Below are 26052 nucleotides of genomic sequence, written 5' to 3' on the forward strand. Positions count from 1 at the left end.
ACGCCAGCTCCAAACGCACATGAAGCCTGCGCTGCATCTCCAGCCAGAAGAAATGTGCAAGTAATTACAGGCCCACCATGTTTATTGAATAAAAAGCCACTTAGGCATTATGTTTATGCACCATCAGAAACACTCAAATCTTACATCCACATACACAAAAACATTTGTGTCTTTTTTCTCTCTCTCTCTTTCTCTCCGCAGAACATCTGCAACCAATACGGAGTCAATTTTACTTTTATTACTCATGTGGAAAAATGTATATAGTGCTCGGATTGTTATTCAAACACGAGCCACTTGAGGAACTCTCAATGCTGCACTGTGGAGTGAAGCGGATACTCTCTGAGCGCTGCTTTAGTGCGCTTAGCTTCTTGTTTAACATCGTATCACGTGTGTGTGTGTGTGTGTGTGTGTGTGTGTGTGTGTATGTGTGTGTGTGCTGAGCAGCAAACGCACCATCCAAGTATCAGTCCAAACACGTTACTTACACATGACAAGGTGCTTTCACGCCTTTCTCTCCACAGTACAACAATTAACTTCAGCAAAACAAACACATGAAGACCCTTTAAGGAACCGATCTCAGTCACGACCCAAACTAACCAACCTGGTCCATTGATCTCCTGATCCAGAACCAGAGAGGCTATGTATCAACAGACCAACACAACCATACTGAGAGCGGCTTAGGAAGAAGTGTGGCTCTGGTTCCAGATGTGAAGTGATCCAAACCAGTTCCAAACTGATCAGAAGGCAATTGATTGGTTCACATTGTATCTATTGATACCTGCCTGAAACGTATGTGGGTAAGAAGTAAGGTTTGATTGACAGTCAATCAAATTGGACACGACAGCACAATCTCCTTAAGGCTCCTTTAGTCTCAGTCGCCCGTCTTAATTTAGGACTGCACTTCAAAATCAAGCGGAGACTTGAGACACAGATTGACATCAGACTCAGCTTCTCGTTCAGGGATGAGCCACGCTGCGAATGTTTGTTGTTGTTGTTCTGCTTTATCTTCTTATCCGATCATTGTGAGCTTCAGATGTTTCTGACCAACGAGTGTAACAAGCTTTGGTGAGGAACAGCTGATGCACAGATTCAGAGCAGCGTAAACCGACTGGTGAAACCTCCAGAGGATCAAAACTGTCAGATACACTGCGGTGCCACGGTTGGCGTGTTACCTCACCGCTTGTCTTGTCTTGACAGGGCACGCCATGCTTTCTGTAGCACTGAACTGACGAGATGTCGAGCGGAAAATCGTGAAATAGAGCATTTGGCTGGGCCCTAATCTCCTCTTACAGGACCATGGATCTGTCTCTAAAAATGGATCGGGTTGAGGTGGAGGGAAACAAGGATTACTCTCTCGGTAACAATGATCGCAAGCTGTCAAACTCGGCAGAGCGGCGACGGGTTTAGCAGCATAGCCATGATTAAAGGAGCTAAGGGGAGTGTGTGTGTGTGTGTGTTTGTGTGTGTGTGTGTGATCAGCTCAACAGGGCCGTTTGTTCTTTTAACACCCGTGCTGACGCACGCCGCTTCATCGAGACGACAACACATCGTGGAAGAAGATTTGGGTCCAGATGTCACGTTAGAATCTCAAACCTCCCCCGTCTACGTAGCTGCTAACCTTTCAGAGAGACTCTGCACCGGGCTAATGGCTGCCACATCCATGACGCCCTGGCCACTCTGGCTGTTTCCGTGTCGCCGCGTGACATGCATCGCTGGTGACAAGCCGTCTTAGCTGATGTCATTTGGCTGTGTCTCCTGGTAGCAACCTTCACGTCTTTGCTTGTCATCGCGCCTCTCCGTCCCAACATGCACCGGGTAGCTGTAGCGCCTCTGCGCTCCAGGATCGCCACATATTTGCACATTAAATGCACAACAGATGCATCTCTTGGAAAAACATTATCCCGGGAAGCTCACGTGAAGCGAGGCTGAGCAGGGATGAGAGCATGCTGCAGACGGCCCAGTCTAAATGAAACAGATAAGTGTTTCCAGGCTGGGCTCAGGAGCTACAGGCCAGTAACATCCTGATCCCAGCTGATGGAAACATAAACACAACGCAGAGCTGCTGATTCTTCACTTCCATCTGATCCATAAAGCTGGAACTCATCAGGATGTTCACCTTAAACATTCAGTATGAGCCTACTCTTAACCGACCTCCGCCTAAAGCCAAGCACGCCAAAATGACGTGTTTGCATGTGATTTGATATTAAAGTTCCTTCTTCTTCTTCCTCTTAAAAACGATGTGTTGTTGGCGAATGCAAAGCTAACACATGTAGCATAGTGTTTAACAGACAAGCAAACTGTAGGGCTTTGAGGCACGCAAGCTAACCGCTGCACCACTGTGCGGTTTAGGCTAAAGCTACACGCTACGTTAAGATCATATTCAAGGTTTCTGGTTCCAAGAGTCAGAATATAACCAGGATCTGCTGGTGTGTGTTAGTGTGCTGCTGTGGCCAAGCGGTGACGTATGAAGTCATCATTTGCGGGGTGTCGCTCATACTCAACATCTGACAAGAATTACGAATCGTGTAATGTGAACCAGACTCTTAAATCCAACGACGACTCTAATTAGAGACATTCACGGTTTGTTAATCTTTGAAGTTGTAATGTTCTGTTTTGTTTATTTCAGGCTCGGCCAGAAAGTGAAAACCAGCGGCCAGCAGGGAGAGAGAGAGAGAGAGAGAGAGAGAAAGGAAGAGAGAGAGACAAAGACAAAGAGAAAGAGAGAGAGAGAGAGAGAAAGAGACAGAGAGAGGGGAGAGAGCGAGAGAAGAGAGAGGAGAGAGAGAGCAAAGAGACAGAGAGAGTGAGAGGGGAGAGAGAGAGAGTGGAGAGAGAAAGAAAGGAAGAGAGAGAGAGAGGAAGAGAAGTCAGAGAGAGACAAAAAGACAAAGGGAGAGAGAGAGGAGAGAGAGCGGAGAGAGAGAGGAGAGAGAGAGGGGAGAGAGCGAGAGAGAGAGGAGAGAGAGAGAGTGAGAGAGAGGGGAGAGAAAGAGAGGGAGAGCAAGAGAGAAAGAGAGAGGAAGAGAGAGAGACAACAAGTCAGAGAGAGACAAAAAGACAAAGGGAGAGAGAGGGATAAAGAGAGAGAGAGAGAGAGAGAGAGAGAGAGAAAGGGATAGAGAGAGAGAGGGGAGCTGGAGGAGGAAGATGACATCTCCATATTAAGGCCTGTGTTGCTGGTGTCAGTTCTAATTTCACAGAGCCTGTGGGGAGCTGAATGCAGCCAGTCAGCTCCGGTCTCATCTCGTTCCTCCTCCATTTTGAATCGGGGCCGGCGAATCCCAAGCTGGGGGGGGAAGGGGCGGGCGATGTGGAGGGGGGGTGATGGGGGGGGGGGGGGGGATATTACAGGCAAATTGGTTTTAGATTAAAGGAGGTGGCGAGGCATTCTGCTTCCTCAGCTCTTTCCCAGGTGCACTTAATCTAATTTCATTAAGGAGATGAGGACGGATGATCGCTCGCGTCGAAACATTAAGCCGCTCGGTCCGTTCTGCCTCCGCCCCGCGAAAAACACTCAACCTCAGAGTCGTCAGCGGCCTGGTGGGTGGTCTGTTTGTTATTGAATATGACGGCTGTGTGGGTGCTGGGGGGGGGGGGGATTTGGGGGGACCTACATGAATACACATGACTTCTGTCTCTTCCAACATGGCAACACAAAAACCAGCATGGTTTGTTGACGCTCCTGATCTCTGTTTCGACACCTGACCCTTCAGCTGGTCAGGTGGCGCTAACAGACACGTTAACACTGTGATTATGCTGCGATAACGTTCTCTTCTCATCTAAACTTTATTACTGATTGAAGCACAAATCAAAGTGTGTTTACTCTGCGTCACAGACAGGAATTATGCCATTTAAATCCATTATTCATGTAAACATCGCCTGCCACATCGTGCATGTAAACATGGTGAGCGACTCCATGTGGGGGAGGGGTTCCATATTTACTGAGCTTGGCCACGCTCCCTAGTGGAGAGCGTGTTTAGAACTCCATCCGTGGCTGCAGATAAACGCCTCAAACTTTATGAGGAAAGGCTTGATTTACACAATTGATGATGAATATTTTGAGCAAGAGGCGCTGCTGTAAAAAGTATTGCAGAATTATGATTTAAAGATTAACAATATATTGTGTTTGATGCTGAGCGGCAGAATAAGCTCATTATAATGAGATTTATCTGAGCACCGGTGACAACAGCAGACCTTTACAAAGCCAGGCGAGGGCACGGGGTGCGTTTGTTTTTTATTACTGGTACACCGCCGCCTTCAGAGGGGTTTATTCCCCCGAGACTTCAGCGGGAGGATAGCGCTCGCTGACGAGCCATTACCGATAAGCCGGCGGAGACGCTCCGACGTGACGATACGGCATTCACTCTGCACCCAGCGGGAAGATAAGGGCGGCGGAGGAGGAATTAATGTGTCAATCAGAGCCCCGGCAGATGAGTACATCGCAGCCACAAAAGAGCTCATAGACAGGATGTGGTAATGGTCCTCTGAGACGCCCCCAGAGACGGACAGGGCCTCCGCTGAATGACTGCTCGGCAAATGGGACCAAATAGAATTAGCCGACCTGGGTGTCCTCTGCGGCAGTTACGGCGCGGCGGCGCTGGTAAGGCACCTGACATGTGGGCGCTGTGTTAAGGTCTGCAGAGAATATAAGTGTTTAACAGCAACAATCACACACAGCACACACACAGAGAAAGACAGACAGACAGACAGTGGATTATTTGCAGAGGAGAAAGAAAACAGAGGAAATTGGAGGAGCTGACAAGGACGGTAAAGTGCGGCCTAATGGAGATAGGATGACACTTCAGGAGAGGCCACGGACGGACTGAGGAGGGAAACAACCACCCGTACACACTCAGCCTCTCCTGAGTGGTGACGGGGGCTGGAGCCTATCACCGGACAAGAACTGAGAGGGAACAATTCCTTCTATTTGTCTTTACTTCCCTTCCTGAGGTGGAGAATCTTAGACGTGTTGAGATTTCACGATTTGTTGTTAAGAACTGCCTCTAATCTGCGTTTGTTTAAGTTTTAGAAATATCTGGTTTACAAGGACTTGGATTCTTTGGATGGACCCTTATGGATCCATGAACACGTGTTAAAACCTGACCTCTGACCTTTGACCCTGAACCCTCTGTATGTTGTCATGGATCTCTATCCTATAGTAACTCTAAACTTTCCAGGAAATTGTGACATTCCATCAAAGGGCTGAAACTTTAAGCTTTAATGTTGAGGAGCATCCATACTGGTCAATTTCAGATATGTAAGTGGACATTATGTCTTTGTAAACATATTGATCTTATTCAGTTCTGCATGTAGCTCTAAACAGATCACATGTGTTTTTGCCATTTTCATAAATTTTCATTAACTGACCACAACATTAACTGATGCGAGTTTTCGGGATAAAGAACAAAGTGATGATGTTCCACAGTAAAGCCTATAACAGACTTTTGGAAGACACACACACACACACACTCGTTCTGTAGCCAAGCTGTCCATCCATCATGTGCTCAGCTCCTTCAACAGCATTTCATTTTGTATTTCTAAACGCAAACACACCGAGTGTTTGCGCTTTCATACCAGTGAAGACGGAGAATCCCTAATTATATGGTTTCCCCCCGGGGTGCGCCGTAAGTGAGGTCAGTCAAGGTCACAGCTGTTATTTTTACCCACTCTGACTGCTTTGCATTGTCAGACATCAAATAAATGTCAGAAGAATCAGACGTCTGGCCTCCCAGGAGCGATTGGGAACGCGAGGTAGGGGCCGATCCACACAAAGACAGCCTCGCCGTGAACCCCGGTAAACCTCGGAAGGATTCACGTCTGACAAATCCTGCAAAACAGATCAGTGGCAGGACTTGGCGAGGCGCAGCGATCTAAAGCGCCGCCGCCGCCGCTGCAGCAGAAGCTCGTCAGTTTCTGCTCGCAAACAGTGAGGCTGATTGCACCCCGGGGGTACACCTGGAAGCAATATTCTAATTAAGTTAATCTGTGAAATCCTGACAATGTGGGTGTTCAGGTGGCTGCTAATCTGATGTGAAAAGAGCCTTTTGTTTCAGTGCAAAGATACGGGAGGAGCTGGCACCTGTTTCAGCAAAACGTTACAGAAAATTAACACCGGCGAGTTATCCCGAGCGCAGGCAATTAAAGATGACAGTGTTTGTCTTTCTCCTCATGCAAGCTGATTTTCACACCGTCGGGCTCTTTAATAAGTTTTGGTGAAGTGCCGTCAAAGCAGTTTTTTCCACAACTCTTCTCCCTTCCGGAGGGATTTGTAACAGATGATTCCCGACTCCCGTCATCCTCACGGTAACGCCAGAGGCCGTTTCTTTGACGACTTGAGATCTACTCATATGTTCCACGTCCGTGTTTTGTGCCTGTGCCCTCACGTGAGAGCGCCGACAACGTATGAACACGACTGTGGCAGGATTCAGAAGAAGTAGAGGTTAAGAACAAAAGGTACAGAGTCAAAAGTGGGACACATTTTCTGAACCATGGTCCAAACATGGACGTGTGAGTGAGTTTGTGTGATCGAAGAAGTGATCTGATCCGGCTTTCCCTGATCCTGGATATTGGGTTTGTCTATGTGGAGCGCAACCCAGCGAGCAGAGACCAAAAATGCACCACACGTTAGCGCCACACAACTCGTTTGCACGTCAGACGAGAGGAAAACAAACAAAGCAGGAGGAAGCGAGATGTAAACTCCAGGAGAGGGAAGAAATCAGAGACCTTCCTCCCTTCTTTCATTCCTCCCTGCAGTCCTCCTCCCTCTCCACCCCCCGCGGTGATGGCGGGGCGCCGTATGGAGACTGACAGGCCCGCTGCCGCCTCTCTGTCGTGTCAGCGAGAGAGTGAGCGAGAAAGCGAGAGAGCGAGCGCCCCCAGTTCCTTCTCGCTTCAATGAAGAGATAAAAGCCTATTGACTTGCCAGGCTACAGTTAATGCAAATTGTGGCTGCTATCAATGTATTATTTATAGGGAGAGCCCAGACATTTCCACAGGACTGGGAGCTAAGCTTACAGGAGATTAGGTACGCTATCTCATTCATTTAGCGGGGAGTAATTGCTAAGCTGTGGTGGAATTAGGATGTGTGAGGCTCCCCAAAGGCTCCTCAACCTGGACGCAGGTAGCTGCCATCAGCAAAACGCTGCCAGTGTTCCATCTGCTCCACACGGCCTCTGACTGATTCTGAATAATCGTGGAGTTTTTGTGGTAATGCTAATCTTAGAGAATGATTTTTTTTGAGAAATTGCTGAAAAAAAATTGCAAAATAAGTCACCAACATTTGTTTTTGTCCGTTTTGAGGTATTAGATTTTTTTAATGGACCCTTATGATCCACATGTTGTTGTTTCTTCTCCAGCACAAAGATAGAAGTTCTGCCCTTCAGAATAAAAGCTCATCTCCTGGATTCATTAACAGAACACCTTGTCACATCTATGAAAACACTTTAAGGCCATGGTCATATTTGTGTTGCTTAACCCAAAAGTTGATGTAGAGGAGCTTTTAGAGGCGCGTTCATGGCTCCATTTTAACATCTACAGACTTGGCAACAACAAATATCTCAAAAATGCTCAAACAAACAACAAAACATACACACGTCTGTGACTAAATTCAGACACAATTTTACAAAACATCTTTGCAGCCACGTCCTCTTTCCTCATGTTTTCCAAAAGGTCCCAACTAAAGCCCTGCTACCTGTGAAGACGTCTGAAGGCCTAAATCAGACGAGAAGGAAGTGGGCTGAGCTACTTGAAGCATCTCAGATAACCTCAGAACTTATATGCAAACCTTTGCTCTCTTTGTTATGTGTCAGATTCAGAACTTATCAATCAATGCTTATGTTGGAGGAATGATTTCAGAGATGTTTAGGTGTTAAAAATCAACTCCCTTCCACGCTGCGTCTCCCTGCTCTGTCAAACGTGAGCGCTCGGCGGTGTCACGGCGAAGCGGCTCGTCGCGTTTTCCCGCTAACACGCCGAGTCTGTCTCTGTCTCCGCTTCATCTGAGAGCTCAAATTTGTTATTGGCAAACTGGGAGCCTGAGAGTAAACAGAGTAAAAGCAGTCTTACCTTGTCGTCAATGTCACTCTCGCTGTCACACTGCAAGAGAAGAGAGACGCAGGAAACACAAGGAATTATTCATTTGGCCCCCCAGAAGCTCATAATCAGTGCAGATGTTATTTTGGTGTTGGCTGACAGCTTTCAGTGCAAACAGCAGACAAAGAAGAGAAGGAGGAAGAGGGGAAGGAGGGAGAGGTCTTCAAGTCTTAACTCTTTACACGCTGACTGGGCTGTGCGGTTTGCTAATGACTCTGTGTGAGTGGGTGAAGATGAAGGTCACAGCCAAAAATCACATTTTGTTCCATCTCCGTTCTCTGAATGTTCCCTGACAAAAGACAGTAAAAGCATTAAAGCACCGCCGCGTCCAGAGAAGGAATACGTGATACGTTACAATTGAACAGGTTCTAATTTTAAAGGACACAATAGCAAACACCATCAGGCTGATCGATGTCATTGGTTTTGTCGTGTGTGTGAATTTGAAGCGATGGGTGAAGTGACGGCTCTGCTGAGGGAGTCAAGACTTCAAACCATTGTGGCGTTTCTGCTGCTGATTTAAAGCAAAATCCCTCTGCGACCAAAGACCAGAGACATTCAATGAGTCAGTATTCATCCTTGGCTCGTCGCTCAGCACCGTTAAATGGGCTTTAAAAGTGGACGACAGCGCCTCAAGGACAAATGCAGCTCTGAATGCTCCCACACGGTGCCTATTAAGTAAAGTATTTCAATCTAAACTTTAAAAATTCTGCACGAGAACTAAAGGAACTAAAAACAAACGCGACCCACTATTCAGCCATGAAGGGAAGCCATTCTTCTGCCGGCACTTCACATTCTCTGTGGTTTTGTGATTAAAAGACTCGGGGCTCGAGCTCCATGGCGCTGAGATGAGGTTGTGACTTACCAAAACAAGAAAAGGAATCAGACCTTGTATGCGCCCAAAAATTCCATAAATGCTGCAGCTACTAAAGTCTTTAAGAGAATAAAACCAACTATTCTACAAATGATGTTCACCTTTAGCTAAAAAGAATGATAACCCTCGTTTCACTGCACAAGCTGGATATTTTAGATTTTCAATGACTTTTTTAATAAAGACACCATCCTGTGAGAGGCAAATGTTTGTACCAACAAAAACGTGCTCCTTTGAAAGACCATTGAATGATTTCCACATTTAACAACCAAAAGATCAAAAAAATCTAAAGCCTCCATGATATTAAATAAAGAAATGTTTAGAAACAGAGCACGAGCTGCTGCTGATGCACCTGAACTCCTCAGAGTCTGGGCACAATTTCCCTTTATTTTTGTGAAGAAATGCCTGATTTACAGTAAAAACACCCAAATGGAACTTTCTGTGTTAATTCTCTGTTTTGCATCTGTAGCTTCTCAGAAAAAGGTTGAATCCAAGCAGGACTGTCAGTGAAGATAAAGGTTTAAAGTACAAAAGTTTGTGTGCATTTACTTTTACTACATCCACAAACTAGCTGCACAGTTGCTATGGTAACACAGAGTAACAGCAATGGGACTATGTTTCTCAGCGGAGGCTTGTAATTAGTGATAAATTCCTGTCAGATGAATGTGCTGAGTGAAGTGGTGTTCTTTGGTAAGTGGCCACATGATAACGTCTTGTCAGCGTGACAATCAGCGCATGATGACATGTTATCTCCTTATCTCCTTCCATCTTATCTGCTCTGCTCTCGTCTCGCCTTATCTTTCATAACCGAATCCCTTGTAGGCGGCTTGTAAGGTTTGTTTGTGTCTGGAAGCTGCCGGCTGCAAACTTTCTCCCCAGAGACGAACACGGCGAAGTTGGCGAGCTGCAGGCTGAAGTCCCGCCGGACCTCACAGCAGGAAGCACGAGGAGCAGAGCAATTCAAGCGAGGAGAGGGGGAGAAGTGCCCACAATCTGTCAATTAAGTCCCTGTGGCAACAAGTTTAAGTGGAGCCTCTTTATTTTGCTTGACTCGCTTTCAGAGCCGGGCAGCCTGAGGAGAGAGCTCGGTCAATGGAGGCACAGCGGCCCTTTGTTGGCGGTGCGGAGGGTCCAAATGTATAATTAAGTAACGAGAGCAATCAGTGCAGGGGCTCCACGGCCCAGATCGCCCAAGAGGGGTTCAGGATGAGGGCGGGGGGGGGGGGGGATGCCCTGTCATTCATGCTGCTCACCAAGGGCAACGGACAGAGCTTTAACCCTCTGGAGTCTAAAGTCACACAGAGAAACTTACAAAAAAAAAATCACGGAGGATCAACCAGAGAGAAAGAGCCAGGAGAAAAAGTATTTTAAAAGACATAAAAGAGAACAAAAACAATGAAAGCATTTTTTTAATGTACTACTGATTCTATGGGTTCTAGATTTTCAACTTGATTCTCAAAACATCAGCCCAGATTGGAGGGCAGGAGGAGGGGAGGTGAACTCTCTACAGCTACACCAAGACAAAGATACGATCACATAAACACTCAATGTCACAGTCTGATGAATCAGTCTAAGCTTAGTCCCAGTATAAGAGGTCCAGGCCTCAGCCTCATTACAGCACAACACACAAAATAACATATGGTTAGCTGTTACTGTGGCAATATTAGCTTCTATCTATCATGAAACGTTACAGACACAGGTAATAGACGGGCCTTAGCCGAGACAATGTATGAACCTGACCGTGACATTTAGTTTACAGATGAAGGCAGCTGTGTGAGTGTGTGTAAGCAGCTAATGGCCCTGTGAAGGTGTCGGCCTGCACCATGTCCCCGCCCCTCCTTTGCATAACTACACTCGGCCGTACGGGAAACCAACGGTGAAAATGCAAAAGCAGAACCCCCTGATAGATATCTTTCCTAAACCACCCGTCTGCTGGTCAGAGGGGACATTGTTAAAATCAGAGAGATTTGCTGCCCGCTAAGCTGCCTGACAGGAGCCGGGCCCCCAGCGGCTTCGGCTCTCACGGATGTTCGCAAACTGCCAAAAAAAAGAAGAAAAATAAGAAAACTGGCTGCATCTTCAGAGGCAGGGAGCAAGCAGCAACATCTGCACCTGGCAACCGCCAGCTAGGAGGGGTCACAGGGGACCAGCTTCAAGCCTGCCTCCCACCTCCTCCTCCTCCTCAGCGCTCCCTTCCCTTAGCCGGCACATCAGACAGATGCGTTTGACATTTACACGGCTTTCAACACTTCAGAGACGGCAGATTTATTCCGCTGGCGGCCCCCGGCTGGATCCGGGCCTCGACCCGAGCCGGCCCCCGTGACGACCCTGTAGCTCAGCCCTGAAATGAGGCAGGGCCGAGGAGCGAGAGGTGGAAATGGATGACTCGATTCTCTGGGACGTTCTCTCTGGCAGATTCCAATAGACGTGCAGGGGGGGAAGACAATAAGCGCTGCGCATCCCGGAGCACATTAAAATGACTGGCCAAATTAATCACACAGTTCCACTTGTCACACTCGGAGGACCGTCTGCCATGAATTCTGCCTCAGAGCGAAAGAGAGAGAGAGAGGGATAGATAGTGAGAGAGAGAAAGTCGCCTGGCTACGTAAATGCTGGCATGGCGTCAGCGTCTGTCAGCCTGAATGCTGATTGCAGCCACGCTCTCGCTGCAAGAAATCCACTAAAATAACCAAAACAAGCACTGCTGGCATGAACGTGTCACTGTCAGCTTCTGCCTCAAACCAAGTCAATAAATCCAGCAAATATAAAACAAATAGTCAATATGCATGACAATGTTTGTGCTTTGGCAGTGCGAACACGCCTATAGATGTTCCTCACAGTCACTGGAACGCCAAGATCAGAGGGGCTGACTTCAGAAATCCCACCGTAATGATATTTCCCATAATCATACGTCTGTGCTTATGCTAAGTAGAGGATCTCTCAGACGGGATGAGACAGTCATGGATGAAATTGATACTTACTGAACAAACCATGTGCGAGAATTTAAATTACCAGAAACCAGAAGTGATTTGGCCAAGATTAAATGAGATTAGATAAAATTAGATTAAATGAGATTAGATTAGATTACATTAGATATATTTTATTGATGCCGTATGGTAAATTCTTTAGTTAGAGGAGCAACAGTATGTCACAGTCAACAGAACGCAGCAAACATACTGTAGAGTGTGTGGCGTGTTGGTCCGTGTTCCATGTCAGCTGTGTTTGTGTATATCGCTAGAGGAGGCGGTGAGCGAGCCAGATGAGCCATGTGAGCAGTGTGGAAACAGCAGGCGAGACTTATTCACATAAACACTGACAATTCACATTTTGACCTTAGTTGACTTCTGACAAAAAATCTGCATTAGTTTTGCACAAAAGTGAAGCTGGAAACCCGGCGAGTGAGGTGACGAGCCAGAAACACAAAAGCTTCCACATCTTCACACCGATAGGAGGAAGGACACCAATTTAGACCGCATGTCCCCAGAGACATCGACCAAGACGACCCGGTTTGCGACGGAGCAAGCGCTGACAAAACGAGCTCTCCCGGGGTGAGAGCACACGGAGGGGGGTAATGGTCCATTTAGACAGGCCAGGACCAAAGCGGTGTCTGATACCGGTGGAACAACACCAATTTCCTCCCGCAATTTCCCTCCTGTGGATGCTGGGATGAGATGTGAGGATATTGGTGCGGCAGTCACAGCGACAGGGTGTGTAAGCAGAGGACCTGAAACATCAGCAGGGTATCTGAAGGCCGCGGGGGCTGCCTGGGCCTGTCCCAGGAGCTGAAATGCTTCTGCAACTCAGCTCTCACCCTTTGAGCGGAATTGGTGACGTTTGCTCGGCGGCTTCAGGGGGGAAATGATGCGTTGATAATTAATAATGTCGCTGACTGAATGTAACTCTAGTCATGCAGTGTGGCCACAGCATGGACACGGGATTCTAGCTGCACCTGATCCTGCAGGTCAGAAAAGGTGAAGAGCAGCGAGCACAGCCCCTGCTTTGTGTTGTTGTGGCTAAGAGGAAGTAAGCAGCACTACATGATGTGAGTCATGTAGCGGCAGAGGCACCCTGACGTCACACACTGCAGTCCCCTGCTGTGTGTCCAGTCAACGCTGCTATTTTGGGCCAACTTCCGACAATACAACCCTGCCTCTGCGTTAACGACTTCGTCATATCGTTATATACAATTGCTAGTTTGAAATACTTCCAAGTTACTTGTTCAAGGTGTTAAAATTATTTCACTGTGGCCATGTGTCTTTTTTTTTAACACAGGATTCCACCTTTCTGATTCTGTAGTTTTGGGATTTTTCATCATAAAACTGAAAAGGTGTGAGAACTGCGAGTCCCGAAGAAAGCGTCTCTTACTTTAATGGCATGAATAAGGAAAACAACATGTCCACTGCGGCTCTTCCAGTCTGGAGCCACATCTATCTGTGCCTTTAAGGAGCCATAGGAGATGTTTCTGCTCTCTGCTCACTGATGTGTTTGGGGTATAAATGCTTTGAATGGTTTCCAGGTAAAAATGGGCTACATAAGCGTTTTGGGATGATGGCGAGACAGTTGTTTGAGAAATAACCATCCTGCAGAGAGCCATACAATTTCATGGCCGCTGTGCACCTGAGGACTGGAACAAAAATACAAAGACTTCAGGGACTGGAGCATCAGAGCTGTAATGATGTCAGACTTTACATGACTCACATAGCAACACTGCATTTAACTCTCAACCGCGGGGGAAAAAATCAAGTGATTGCTCTTGACCCCACTCGCTGTATCTGAACGCAGCGCCTGGCAAAACGATTTGATCACAGGATCAAATCTATACAGCCATTTGACCCTTGACCTCACCAGCGGGCAAGCAGGGGAAGTCAGCTGATTACCCCCGGTCAGACTGGGAGCGCTGGATTAGGAAAGTATTGATCCCAGTGAAGATGGAGGCTCCACGGGGGAATGAGATTGAGAGGAAAAACTCCGGCGGGGGGAGAAACGATATCGACCTCCACAGGCTCGCGCGTTAAAAACCGCGAGGCAAAAGACACCCGAGGAGAGGGAGGTTTGAAGAGGACAAGCCCAGAGAAATGCTGCTCACGTTAGCCAGACACACACACACACACACACACACACACACACACAGGGGCCTGGAGCTGCAGAGCCGACACACTTCAGGGGAGAGTCGGCGGGGGCCGTGTAAATCAAGCCACGGTGAGGAAAGATATGGTCCTGACCCGGGGCCAAGCCAAGCAGACGCTAACGTTACCCAGAGCCCGTGTAAACAGCGTCGGGACCTGGCAGAGCTCCGTCTCACTTCGACGCAAAGTATGTGGTGAGGTCGCGGAGGAAGACGAGGGGAGGCGCGCACGGACAGATTGATGGTGATAGCTGGGGGGAGGGAGGGCTTGAAGAGCTGTCCCGCTATTCCACAAAATTAATATACGCCACTACGCATACTGTTAACATTTGCACTCTTTATCTTAGCATTTTCTGCTATTTCTATTGTTTTTAGAATCGATACAGTACATACAGATACTATTTACATCATTGAGTGTCGTCTTATTATGTAACAGACATAAGCCTAAATCCATATCCGCACAATCATACGGCCGACACCACAACGCCACGTAGCATAAGTCACATAGCATGTAGAATAAGCAACAACACACCGGTTACATTGCTTCGGCAGCTAGCTAACAGCTTGACAGGATAGGACACAAGCCAGCTGAAGACTTGTAACTTTGTATCTCGTTTGATAGCAAGCTAGCATATCGTGTTGCTATTGTAAAATACATATCCGTTTACTTTGTGCACCTATGACACTATGAGGCCTACAACGTCCCAATGAAGGCTTTTAGCTTGTGTACTGTTTTATCTAACACGATAGCCATAATGTAATAAAAACTTTTTGGATTCATCTCCCGCTCTGAGCGCATCGGGACGGCCGCCTGTTGCGAGAAATCCCTCAAACGTCGCTGGCGGCGCTGGAGCGGGGAGTGACGGGCCTGTCTGGGCCACCGGTGAAATCCTCAGAGAAGTTTGGCGGGGGAAAAACAGACACTAACGGCAGATGTACGAGGGAGCGGGGAGCATTTATTCAGCTCAGAGAGGGAGAAGAAAAGTGCCAAAAAGCTGAAGGGAAAGGGGGAATACACAAATGTGCCATGAATACAGCCGCCGAAGAAAAATGACGACGCAGGCCAGAGAGAGCGAGAGAGAGAGCGAGGGACGGTGATTTATGGCGGCCATTTTTTTTGGCTGCTCGTCTCGGCCATACATTGTTACATAGAGGCTAACAGATATAGCGTATGTAAGGATTCAAGCTAAACTAACGGTCCCTGGGTAGGCTTGGAGAAGAGACACTTAGGAACATCAGGTCATAAAACTGTAATATAATCATAATAAAATAACAAATAAAATGACTGAAACTATTTGTGTTTGTGTGCGTCTGTATGTACATGTGTGTGTTAATGTTATGTTTGTGTGTGTACTTACACCAAGGTGACTGGAGGCAAATGGCACTAAAGTACATTGAGTTCCTTTCATTTTTATTAAAACAGTATTTGCAAACTTTCATTTTCAATTTTATTTCTCATTTATTTGTTTTTTTTGCATCAAGTAGGTCTGTTTTGTTTAGTCAAACCTTCAGCCATTAACCTCAGACTCTTAATCACCTCATTAGGAGGAGAGATTCTCACAGAAATCATTCAAATCTGAGAGTTTTCAGAGAGACGAGGAACAGTTTTGGTTTTTACTTCAGTGAGGTTTGCAGTGGGAATTTGTAGTTTCAGTTTAGCATTCTCACCTGTGCTTTTAGTGTTGTTTTTATTTTTATTACCAAGCTGCAGACACACACACACACACACACACACACACACACACACACACACACACACACACACACACACACACACACACAACCCTCAGCGCCTCCCCGTGTTTTGACACGGCCCCCAGGTCCAGTGCTGCTGCGCCGCAGAGGCAGACGCCGGGCATTGGAAATTTAAGTCGGGGCGTAGGAGAAATTAGGCGAGGAGGCAAGGAAATGGGATGTTGACTTGAAGTGGCCCTGGGGGCGGCTGAGAGTCTCCCTGTGCAGCTCCGCTGGCTGCCTGACAGTTTGATGGAGCGAGTGGAGGCTTCCCTGCGGCCCGAGCCGCCGTCTCTAACACTGATGTAGCTCAGTGAGGAACAGATTGAGCCTCCAGGCATGGCTCTGTACTGCTACTCCCCTCCTCTCGCTCGCTCGCTCACTCTTTGTGCTGCTCATACTCCCCTCCTCTCTCGCTTTCTCTCACTCTCTGCACTGCTCCTGCTGCTGGATCTCTCTTTCCCACTAATCCTGTCAAACCAACACACAGAGACAAGCAGCGCTGGACTGGAACAAGAGAAATTTGCTGTAACATTTCTACTCAAAGGAGACGTATCAAGGCTTTTGTTATTATTCCTCATTGTGTGGCAGAGAGTAAGTGCCACACAAGTGCTGCACATTGTCAGACTGTGGAAACTTAAAGTGATAGTTCAGAATTTTACAGATACAATCGCATTTACTGCCTCTTCCCACTGCCATCGATCCTGTAAGTTTGACCCATCGACTCTGGGATCTTTACAGCCCTCTGGCTCTCTAAACTTGTTCTTTTTGGCTGAACTGCGCTCTGGTGCCATATTCCTTCGCCTACCTGATGCATAAAGTAAACAAACTGAAGGTGCTGGTTTCACTGGAGGCGAATGACTGTTGCACCAGAGAGCAATTCAGCCAAAAAAAGCAGCTCTGCCATTTTATGGAGCCAGAGGGTTGTAAAGATGGCAGAGTTGATGGGTCAAACTTGGAGGATCGATTACAGTGGTGTGTGTGTGTGTGTGCAGAACAATCTGGACTGATCACCTTAGACTAACGCACCCATACACAAACCCTGAAGCCTGACAGTGCTGAAGGACTTTGTGTTTTTATTTCAGAATTAACTTGTAAAACCATTATTTTCAGGCCCTAGACAACCATCCAGCCTGCTTGTTAACACAAGGTCACTACTGGATGTATTGCCTGTTGTGAAGCTGTAACGAGAAAGAAGAAAAATATGTTTTTATAACACAAAATTATCTCGTTAAAACGCTCCTTTAAAAGCCCGACGTGGCAGCAAAATGCAGACATGTACATGGACACACACACACATGCTCTTACACACAGATGCACACTAGACACACACCCACACCCTAACACACACACACACACACACACACACACACACAGCTTGCATCCCTTCCTCAGACAGTAATGTGATGAACACTACAGATGCTGTTTACTGAGCTCTGGCCGGCGCTCAGGGGGAGGGAGGAGGGGATGGAGGGATGGAGGGAGAGGCAGAAGGAGGTAGAGTCAGGGGGCTGGCAGGCCACAGCCGTAATGAAAAGAATCTGGCGGCGGCCCACTGTGTGCTGGTCATGAGAAGCTTGTGCCGCCGGGGGGCTCTACTGCTAATTTCGGGGGGCAGCCAAGCGTTTCACGCTAGACTTGTCATTGGGCCAGAGGGGGGGCATTCATACTGGGTGACAGCAATTGCGAGAGGGCGGGGAGGAGGAGGGGGGTGGGAAGGAGGAGGCTTCAGCCCCCCCACCCCCTCTATCTCCCGTCCCCCCTCTGCTATGATCAAACGCTGTGGCAGGCAGGGTACAGAATTACAAATGAGTGTCCTGTGGCATCGGCTGGAACTGGATTCAGCTCGACTCTCCTCAGGTGGCCGGCGGAGGCGTTACTCATCCTCTGGCTCCTGCTGCCCAAACAGGATTTTAGACCGCGCTTCTTCCTACTTAACATGAAAATTATCACTATAATCTGTAATGAAAGCAGGGATTTCTCCCGCTGCCTCCCTTCCTCCCACACTGGATCGCCCGCTTCTGCCCCTGTTGACGCCCCGCTGTGACGAGGACACACGCAGACAGGATGTAGAGGTTCCTTATAGTGAGGTTCAGGTCAGTTCATGGGTAATCCTGAGGAGAGCGCTCTATTATCGGCTCAGCCGAGGTCTCTTTGAACCCCTGTAAGGTTCTGATTCGGGCTAAGGTTCCTTGGTATACGGCCAGATTTGCACAAAACCAAGGAAGAAATAAGACATCCCGGAGTCGATTGATACTGAATGATGAATGATTGATCACAGCCAACTGACCAACCAGGATCCCATGAGTCCAACTCAAAGTGAAGAGCACAGAGCCATGGGTAGAGCTCACATAACAAAGGAGCGCCTGTAGTTCCCATGAACTCCACCAAATGTTTGTGATAGAACACACAACCAAGTGAAGACGTGCCGACTTGTGTGTATGTTCTCCTCCAACACACTGAACCAGGGTCCAGTTGGTAGCAGAACGAAACCACATCATCTTGTTTGAGTGTTCATATCTGGCAAAACCACCCAAACTGCTGAAAACGATCGGTTGGTACGAAAGCAGCCTCAACGCCCGCGTCCTTGGCTTTGCTCGAGATCTACAGGTCGCTGACGGTCTGTTAGAGGTGAAACGACTGACCGACTCATCTTTAATCAGGACCATCGACTGGCCAGAGGATTTGGTGAGCGCTCGGGTGGGGGGCGTATTGCTGAACGAGATAAGATGAGCACAAAGTCACTGGAATCATTACAGAGATGAGAAGAGGGAGAGAAGAAGGCAAGATGGCAAAGAGAGAGGGAGAGACAGGGGGAGAGAGAGAGAGAGAGAGATAGAGCGACAGCAGTTCATACTAACAGCTGGCTGTCTCCTCTTTAAAACGAAGCGCCAGGCTCCAGTCTGACAGCCGGGCGAGGCGAGCGAGGGATGAGCGGGGATGAAACGAGTGTGAGAGATGGAGTCAGCGATGAAAGGTGGGTGGTTGATGGAGGATGAGTGGATGTGGGACGGGGGGATTTACCAGCTTAGAAGGAGGAAAACTTCTGTTCGTTGCCTCTGAAACAAGGCTTCACATGAGACAGAAAGAAAGAGAGGGAGGGGGGTAGAGTGTAGGAGGAGGGAAGAGAGAGAGAGAGAGAGAGATAGAGAGAGGAAGAGGAAGAGAGGAGGCGGCCACATTGCTCGACTTCAGGCTGTGAATAATTTAGAGGAGCGCAGGGGAGACGAGACGAAGATGAACACAAAACACTGGCAGCGTTTGACCTGGAGCTGCAGATACATCAGAGCACATCACAGAGCTCGCTCACTCGCTCTCTCTCTCTCTCCCTCTCTCTCTCTCTCTCCTTTGCTCTTCCTCTACCTCCCTCTGTGTCAGGGAGGAAACAGCTGTACGCTCTCCTTGTTTCGCCTCACATTCAATGAAACTCTACAAAAGAATGGCTGACATCTCCGTTTCAGGAGGATCTGGGTCTGAAACACACACACACACACACACAGGTGGAGCCATGATGGCGGCCTTCATCTTTTACCCGACACAATACGATCACGTCACACCTAAGCGACCGACACAACGACTGCAGACAAACAGAGATGTTAGCATAGTTTCACATTGAACGCATGCATGCAAATACTCGATACTCGAAATACGCGATTAGTTTACTGTTGCCATGGCAAAATCGATTTCTATTTAGGAGTCCAACATATATATTGGTGGTGCAAAACTTCTATCTTTGTGCTGTTGAAGAACGATGAGGGTCGGTCCTCCCTCAGGGTCAGAAGGGTCGGGTTTAACACCAAATATCTCCAGAATGAGCCAAAATAAAACACACTGATAATCGCTGCTCCTACTTGAAATACTAAATTTTAATATAATTACTACCTAAATAAAAACAGCATTCCTACTTGAAGTACCCATAATGCAGCAGTAGGCAGACGGTCCTGACACTCCACAGGCAGCAGCACTGTGATGAGGCACACAGGAGGTTAAGCAGAGCTCGTTCACGCCGCCATGAATCACCTCACCTGCTAGCGTGTGTGTGTGCGTGTGTGTGTGTATGTGAGATGAGAGGGGGCGTTGGTGGAGGGAGTGACAGTTGGGCGGACAGAGGGCGGTCTGATCGGCCCAGATGGGAGGGGCCATTTAATACTGTAATTAAGAAAGCCTGGGGAGCAGGGGGGAGGGGGAGGAGGAGAAGGGGCAGGAGGAAGAGGCGGGGCTGTGAATGTGTGCATCACTTCACATATAATGACTCAAACCGTATGAGGGAAAGATGGCGACCAAAGGTTCAATAACTCCTTCTCTCTCTCTCCCCCCTACCTCTCTCTGTCTGTCTCCCCCCCTCTCTGCCCCCCCCCCTCTCCCGCTCGGTTGATATTAATGCGAGGTCCCTTGTCTGTAAACGTGCCAACTTGTGAGCTCCTCTGTGGTCTGTCTATTGCCGCGGGCCTCTGGTTCAGCTCTTCCATATGGCGCCACATATGGTGCTCAGCAGCATCAATTAATGTTGTTATAATGCTGATTTTTATGAGCTGAGGTTTCACTTCCGCCCGCAGCCCTTTGCTTCCTCCAGCCGCATGCCTTCCTTAAAGCTTTTACATCACACACATTTCCTCCACGGGTCCCTAAGGTGACACATTTAGACTTTTGGGTCACTTAAGTCAAATCTAGGTCAGCGATGGTTGTTGTTCTCTTAGCAGGTGTGTAAGGTCTCTGATGGATCCATGTGGTCATCTGCTCCTAACAGACCATTTTTAAGAAACTATTGACCTGTATGTATGACCTCATGTCTTGTCTTACATCCCTGTTTACTGCTGCGTCACTCACAGGGATAATAACGTTTCCTACTCTGATCTCATCGGAAATGTCCACACTTTGAGGCAGCGGTAAACAAAACTTCTTTGAGCTTTGAGAGGCTTTACCGCGTGTTCATGGATCCACACGGGTCCATTCAAAGACCTGCAGACCTGAAGAGAAGCACAAACACCTGCAGAGTGCAACAATGTACAATAACACGTCAGCAACCTAGTTTGGATATAAATGACCTGAAAAATACGACATTTCTGCTTTAAAGTTTCTCTCTGGCTCCACTGAAGGCCCAAAGACCTTGAACACGACATTATTTCTTTTATACGGCAGGAGGCGGATAACGCTACTGTGTTAGAGGCTTTCCATAAAAAAGACTTCAATGCACGCAATGAGAAGGAAAAGAGGGGAGACGGGGAAAAATCACAGACCTGCTATCAAGCTGCTATTGTTGTGGCCACATTAGGGCCTATTAGGGCGCCAGATTTGCTCTGTATTTATGCATTTATGGGATGTAAAAATGGAATCTGAGATGTTTTTGTTCCCCGCTGCCTTTGGCGTTGGATCTGACGGCAGCAGCCTTGTCGGCGACGGCACAATTAGAGGCGAGATCACTGGCACTTCCTAGCGAGAAACTTCTCACCGCCGCTCCTCGGCGACGCTGTTCCGTTTGAGAGCTTAAGAAACGATTGGGACGGCTAATCACTCTCAGGATGAAAGGCCCCGCCGTGTTCGTTTGTCTCGGCGAGGGGAGCTTCCCTCGCCGTTTCTGCGTCTCTGATTGTTTTTGTTCGTTTCAGGCGCGCTGGCAGGCAGGCAGGCAGGAAGGCAGGCAAGCAGGCAGGCAGGCAGGCAGGCAGGCAGACAGGCAGCAGCAGCGTTTGAAGGTGCAGACAGACCCGAGTGCAGGTCTGATGCTTTGTAGTGATATTTCCAGCAGCACAATCTCATTACTTTTTGACGTGGGAGATGCGTGCAGGGGCGGACTGTCATTTCACGCTGTCAAAAGTTCCGTGAGGGAATGGAAGACGGGAATGGAACTTCAATGACCTGCATGCCTCTGGCTCTGGCAGAATGAATATATTAAAGAAGATAACGCAGATAAAATCCAATGAAGCGGATCCTTGAAGATGCTTGTAATCTTAATGTCCGGTCCCCAGGGCTCTCAGAGGAATCACCCTGATCCCGTCTCCTTCACAGCCTCACACTTCTGTTTCTCCAAAGCCAATTAACCGACATACATGGCTGCACGGTAAAGGGAAACTCTGATTCTACAGGAGTCTATGATCTTCTTCCAAACTAGGTCGCCAACATTGTTTCGGCTCTTATACGCTGTAGCATTTTGGAGATATTTGGCCTTCACTTGCCAGGTGCGTAGTCCATAGAATGGAGCCTTATGGATCAATGGATCACGTGTTAAAGCTCCTCTACATGAAGTTAGACACACCATCATAAAGTCAACGTTAGTTCTCTGCTTGAGGCCCTTTGCAGACATGAAAGGGACCTTGGGCCTAATGTGGCACCAGGGGATGTGACCACATAACAGCTACTTTAAATGCATCAGATCATCGATAATGTATGGAGGAACATTCTGTCTCAGACCCAAACCTCCAGCATATAGGCTCGGACAGCACACACACATACTGTACACATGTCACTGAGACAAACAGGTCTTTGTGTCTTTAAGACAAAAGTCCAGAGGGCAGCGTCCCAAACCGCTCCGGCTCCTGGATGTGTTCACGTGGGACAATCACTGGCAGCTCCTCCCTTTAAAGTGTGTGTGTGTGTGTGTGTGTGAGAGAGGGGGGGGGTGTCCCACTAAGTTGATTTCACACGAAGTTCTTTCAACACAAAGAAAAAACTTTGCTCTATTTAAGACGCTGCCAGCGACTGATTGAAGCGCCTGGTTACCATGTGAACCCCTGCCTGTTGCTGGGGCGACTGTACCAAAGTGCTTCCTGGGTAATTTTCGAGGTCACTGGTTTGTGCACGCCTATGCGGTGCAGATGGGCCCACCCTCATTCAGCGCCCAGCAGGAGCTCTTTCATGAGGCCCTGTGAATGGCCTCATTCAGCGCCTTCACCTCCATCCGTCACGCCGCCGCGCCGCACAGGACCGGGACAAACTTTCCCCTCTTCCCACTGGCCGATCCGCCACGCTCCGCCCACCTCGGTCACGCCTCGGGTCCCGTTCAGCATGTGCGGGCCCAAACCACCTCAGACCAACTAATGGGTGGAGACAGAACCCAGGACTTACTGCACAGCTGTCTTTGTTTATGTGCAGGAATGTTAAGAGGAAAATCCCACGGGAATTCCCAGCATTTTCAACATTTTGGGGGAAAATATGAGTCATGGCATCATTTGTATTATTTGATTTGAATCTGGAGGGATCAGACAAACAAAGAGCCAGTTGCTGGAATGGAAATTTGTACTCAGACATGAAGGTCTTTGGAATCTTTGTGACTTATCGCCGTGTTCACCTTCACATTCAAACTCAAAGCCTTTAATGCTCAGGTCTTCCTTTTCAGTCTGATGTGATCGCTTTGAGATGACGGTTCACGATTAAGTTCTTAGGCAGTGGAGTTTTTACAGAAACAATAGGCCACAGAAGTTCAGTTGCAGAATGATGTGCGCTTAACAAATCAGCTACACAGTCTCATATAAGAATGGATCTAGACTCACTAATGCAAGAGGCCCAAACCTGTACAGAGGAGCTGACATCCTGTGTTGAGAGAAATAACACGAGGGAACCGCATCAATACGTGCTGGCAACAGGATAATTAGAGCTAACGACAGCTTGATGACATCATGGACGGTAACAAAGTGAATTTGATGTGTTTAAGACTAAGGAAGGCATAGAAATCTTTTGTAAAGTCATTAAGATGGAGGCAGGGTCGGGTTATTGGCTGTGTTGCTGTCATGTCGTATTAGCCCACACACCATCAAAGGGCTCGGTTGTTGTAGGTTGATCGATTTCATTAACAGGCAACTTGAACGTCTAAAAAAACCTGCGTCAGGAACAGGAGGGGCCAGGATGTAGACGGGACATGACCTCTCCTGTGGGCAAGGAAATGGGATTTGGGAAACTTCAGAGTGGAATGTGAACAAAGCTATGGTCCTACATCTTTCCAAGAAGACCTTGAGTTAAGTTGCCTCCCTCTCTTTCTCTCTCTCTCTTTCTCTTACGGGGCGCTAACTTCTCTACTCTGCTGCCTCATTTTGTCCTCAAGTGAGTCTCAGGTCTTACCTAGTGAGAAGTGACTAATTGTCTTGAGATGTTAGTGCGCCTGGAATGAGATCCACTTCAACCACTGACAGGCTGCTCAATAATCTTGCTCTCTCTCTCTGTGTGTCCCTCTCTCTCTCTGCCTCTCTCCCTCTCTCGCAGCAGATTTACCCCCTCTGCTTCTCAAGCTACTGAGCTGTAAAATTGAGTGGACGGCAGGCAGGATACAGAATGAGACCTGGCATCGTGGACGCACTAACCTTGAGGAGGCCCACTGCTGCTCGCTGCACCTAAAGAGATGGAGACACAACATCAGCCATGTTGGGGGGCGAGGAGGGCCTGGGAGGAGGAGGAGGAGGAGGAGGAAGAGGAGGAGGGAGGAGACCATGATAATAACATACGCGCCTCCTTCAGTCTACTGCGCCCTCTGACGTTTGGCTAGATCCAACTCTCCTGCTCCAATCAGGATCAGGAAGAGGCTAATACTGGGAGCTAATGCTAACAGGCAGTTCTGACTTATATCCATGTTTGGGTTCGACCTGTGAGTCAGTAACTGAGAGGTGGAACCTTTAAGTGATACGCTGACTACATATCTATAAGAATCACGTCCAATCTCAGTCCCAGCTGTCGTTTCTCTGTAAGTTGTATCATTGTGTGGATGTTTGTGGTTCTCTGACTGAAAACCAATAAATTTTGTAGAATCACTGGAGGGTTATGTCTTTATAAGAGCATCTCTCCTCAGTGGGGATTGACTTGCGAGCAGCCAAAGGTAAAACCTGGTAAAACTCTGATCCTTCATTGTGTTTGCAGCCACAGGCAGGAAGCAGACGTGCGCAGGGCCAGAGGCTGCTAAATAAAGGCCTCGGCTCGCAGGTGAAACAATACGGCAGTTTGGCAACAGAGGTCTAAATCTGAGAGAGGAAGAATCAGGAGAGGAAATGAGGTCTTAGCGGTTAATAAAATCGACTTTATCTCCTTCACCGCCGTCTTAATTTCATAATAAACTGTATAATGTCCAGCCTTGTTATTGCCTCAGCTACTGCAGCGAAGCAGCCATGATGAGAAAGCCATATTTGACCGTATGTGTGGACAGAATATCATATAAACACCCTGCAGAGCGTTTCCTAACGGCTCAAACAAAGCTCGTCTTTGTAATGAAATCAACTCGACTCTTGGAACGAATCTGAGCAATCAATTACTATGAATCACAAATACGCAGGCTGAGGTTTAGATGTGAACAAATGGAGCCACAGTCCCTTACAGATGATATTAGTGCTCTCAGCTGCTCTCTCGCTCTCTCGCTCTCTCTCTCTCTCTCTCTCTCTCTCTCCACGAGAGATTAAGCAGGCTCGCTCTCTCCCAGGCGGGCAGCGCTCCCCCCTCCAGGGTGCTGCACTATCATTTGCAGGAAAATTACTTCAGTAATGAAGAATCCGGGCCCATAAATCCTCGTGGCCTCACCTTCCTTCTCCGCCCGAGTCTCACTGAACAGCTAGTAAAAATTCCCTTTAAAAAATTCATAGTGCAATTTTGCTCAAATCCCTCCCAGCAAGCGCAATTATGGAACTTTCATCTCAATTGATTTATGTCCCGGGCACGAGGGCGGGTCGCTGGGTGGATGTTTGCGGGACACGAGGGTGGGATGGAGGGGGAGGAAAAAACAATTGGTAAATCACTGTTTTTAAAGGCGCACGGCCTTTTGTCACTCGTGTGTTGCAGTGCGGGGGTGTGAGGGAGGAGGGGTGGGGGGCAGGGGGAGGAAGACGAGGGAGAGCTGAGCGGTTTGAAGGCAGGAGTGAAACGGGCAGAGGAGGAGGTGGGGGGAGAGACGGGGGAGAAAGGAGCGGTATTCCACTTGATTAATAACACTAATCAAATTATACAGTGTTCCACTGTGCCCTGAAATCTGGGGCCATAATGTCCTCTAATGGCGAGGTTCATGGAGCTAAACTTCAGGGGAAAAACACGGCGCTGACTGCTGCACGCCTTAATGAAGGCAGTAAAACATCCATTTCCACAAGCCATGAAATGAAAGGCAAGATTGTAGATGTGCACCCGGTGGCTCCCTCGCCGCACAAAAATGGAAGGCTGTTAGAGAGAGAGAGAGAAGGAGAGAGAGAGAGAGAGAGAGAGAGAGAGAGACGTAGCCTCAAGAAGAGAAATGAAGAGAATAACACAAGTGAGGAGATTTAAAGGGCAAGAA

The 26052-nt window shown here is 48.0% G+C and overlaps 1 protein-coding gene across 8 annotated transcripts in view; it reads right to left on the reverse strand.

The window, feature by feature from the left end:
* Nucleotides 1-26052, reverse strand: part of fbrsl1 (fibrosin-like 1) — a 237304-nt gene that overhangs the window by 90919 nt on the left and 120333 nt on the right. For 6 of the 8 annotated variants that reach the window (XM_076147590.1, XM_076147593.1, XM_076147586.1 and 3 more), the window contains exons 5-6: nucleotides 24110-24139; nucleotides 8065-8094 (exon numbers count right to left, since the gene is read on the reverse strand). The exons of 1 other annotated variant lie outside the window; for it this stretch is intronic. In XM_076147590.1, the coding sequence (XP_076003705.1) occupies nucleotides 8065-8094; nucleotides 24110-24139 (60 nt within the window). The remainder of the gene's footprint in view (nucleotides 1-8064; nucleotides 8095-24109; nucleotides 24140-26052) is intronic. One more of the 8 variants, XM_076147587.1, reaches the window with a different exon arrangement.

The sequence above is a fragment of the Genypterus blacodes genome, unplaced genomic scaffold (genome assembly GCF_046128005.1).
Source record: "Genypterus blacodes isolate CSIRO-AG114 ecotype Tasmania unplaced genomic scaffold, CSIRO-AGI_Gbla_v1 ptg000038l_1, whole genome shotgun sequence".
Lineage (NCBI taxonomy): Eukaryota > Metazoa > Chordata > Actinopteri > Ophidiiformes > Ophidiidae > Genypterus > Genypterus blacodes.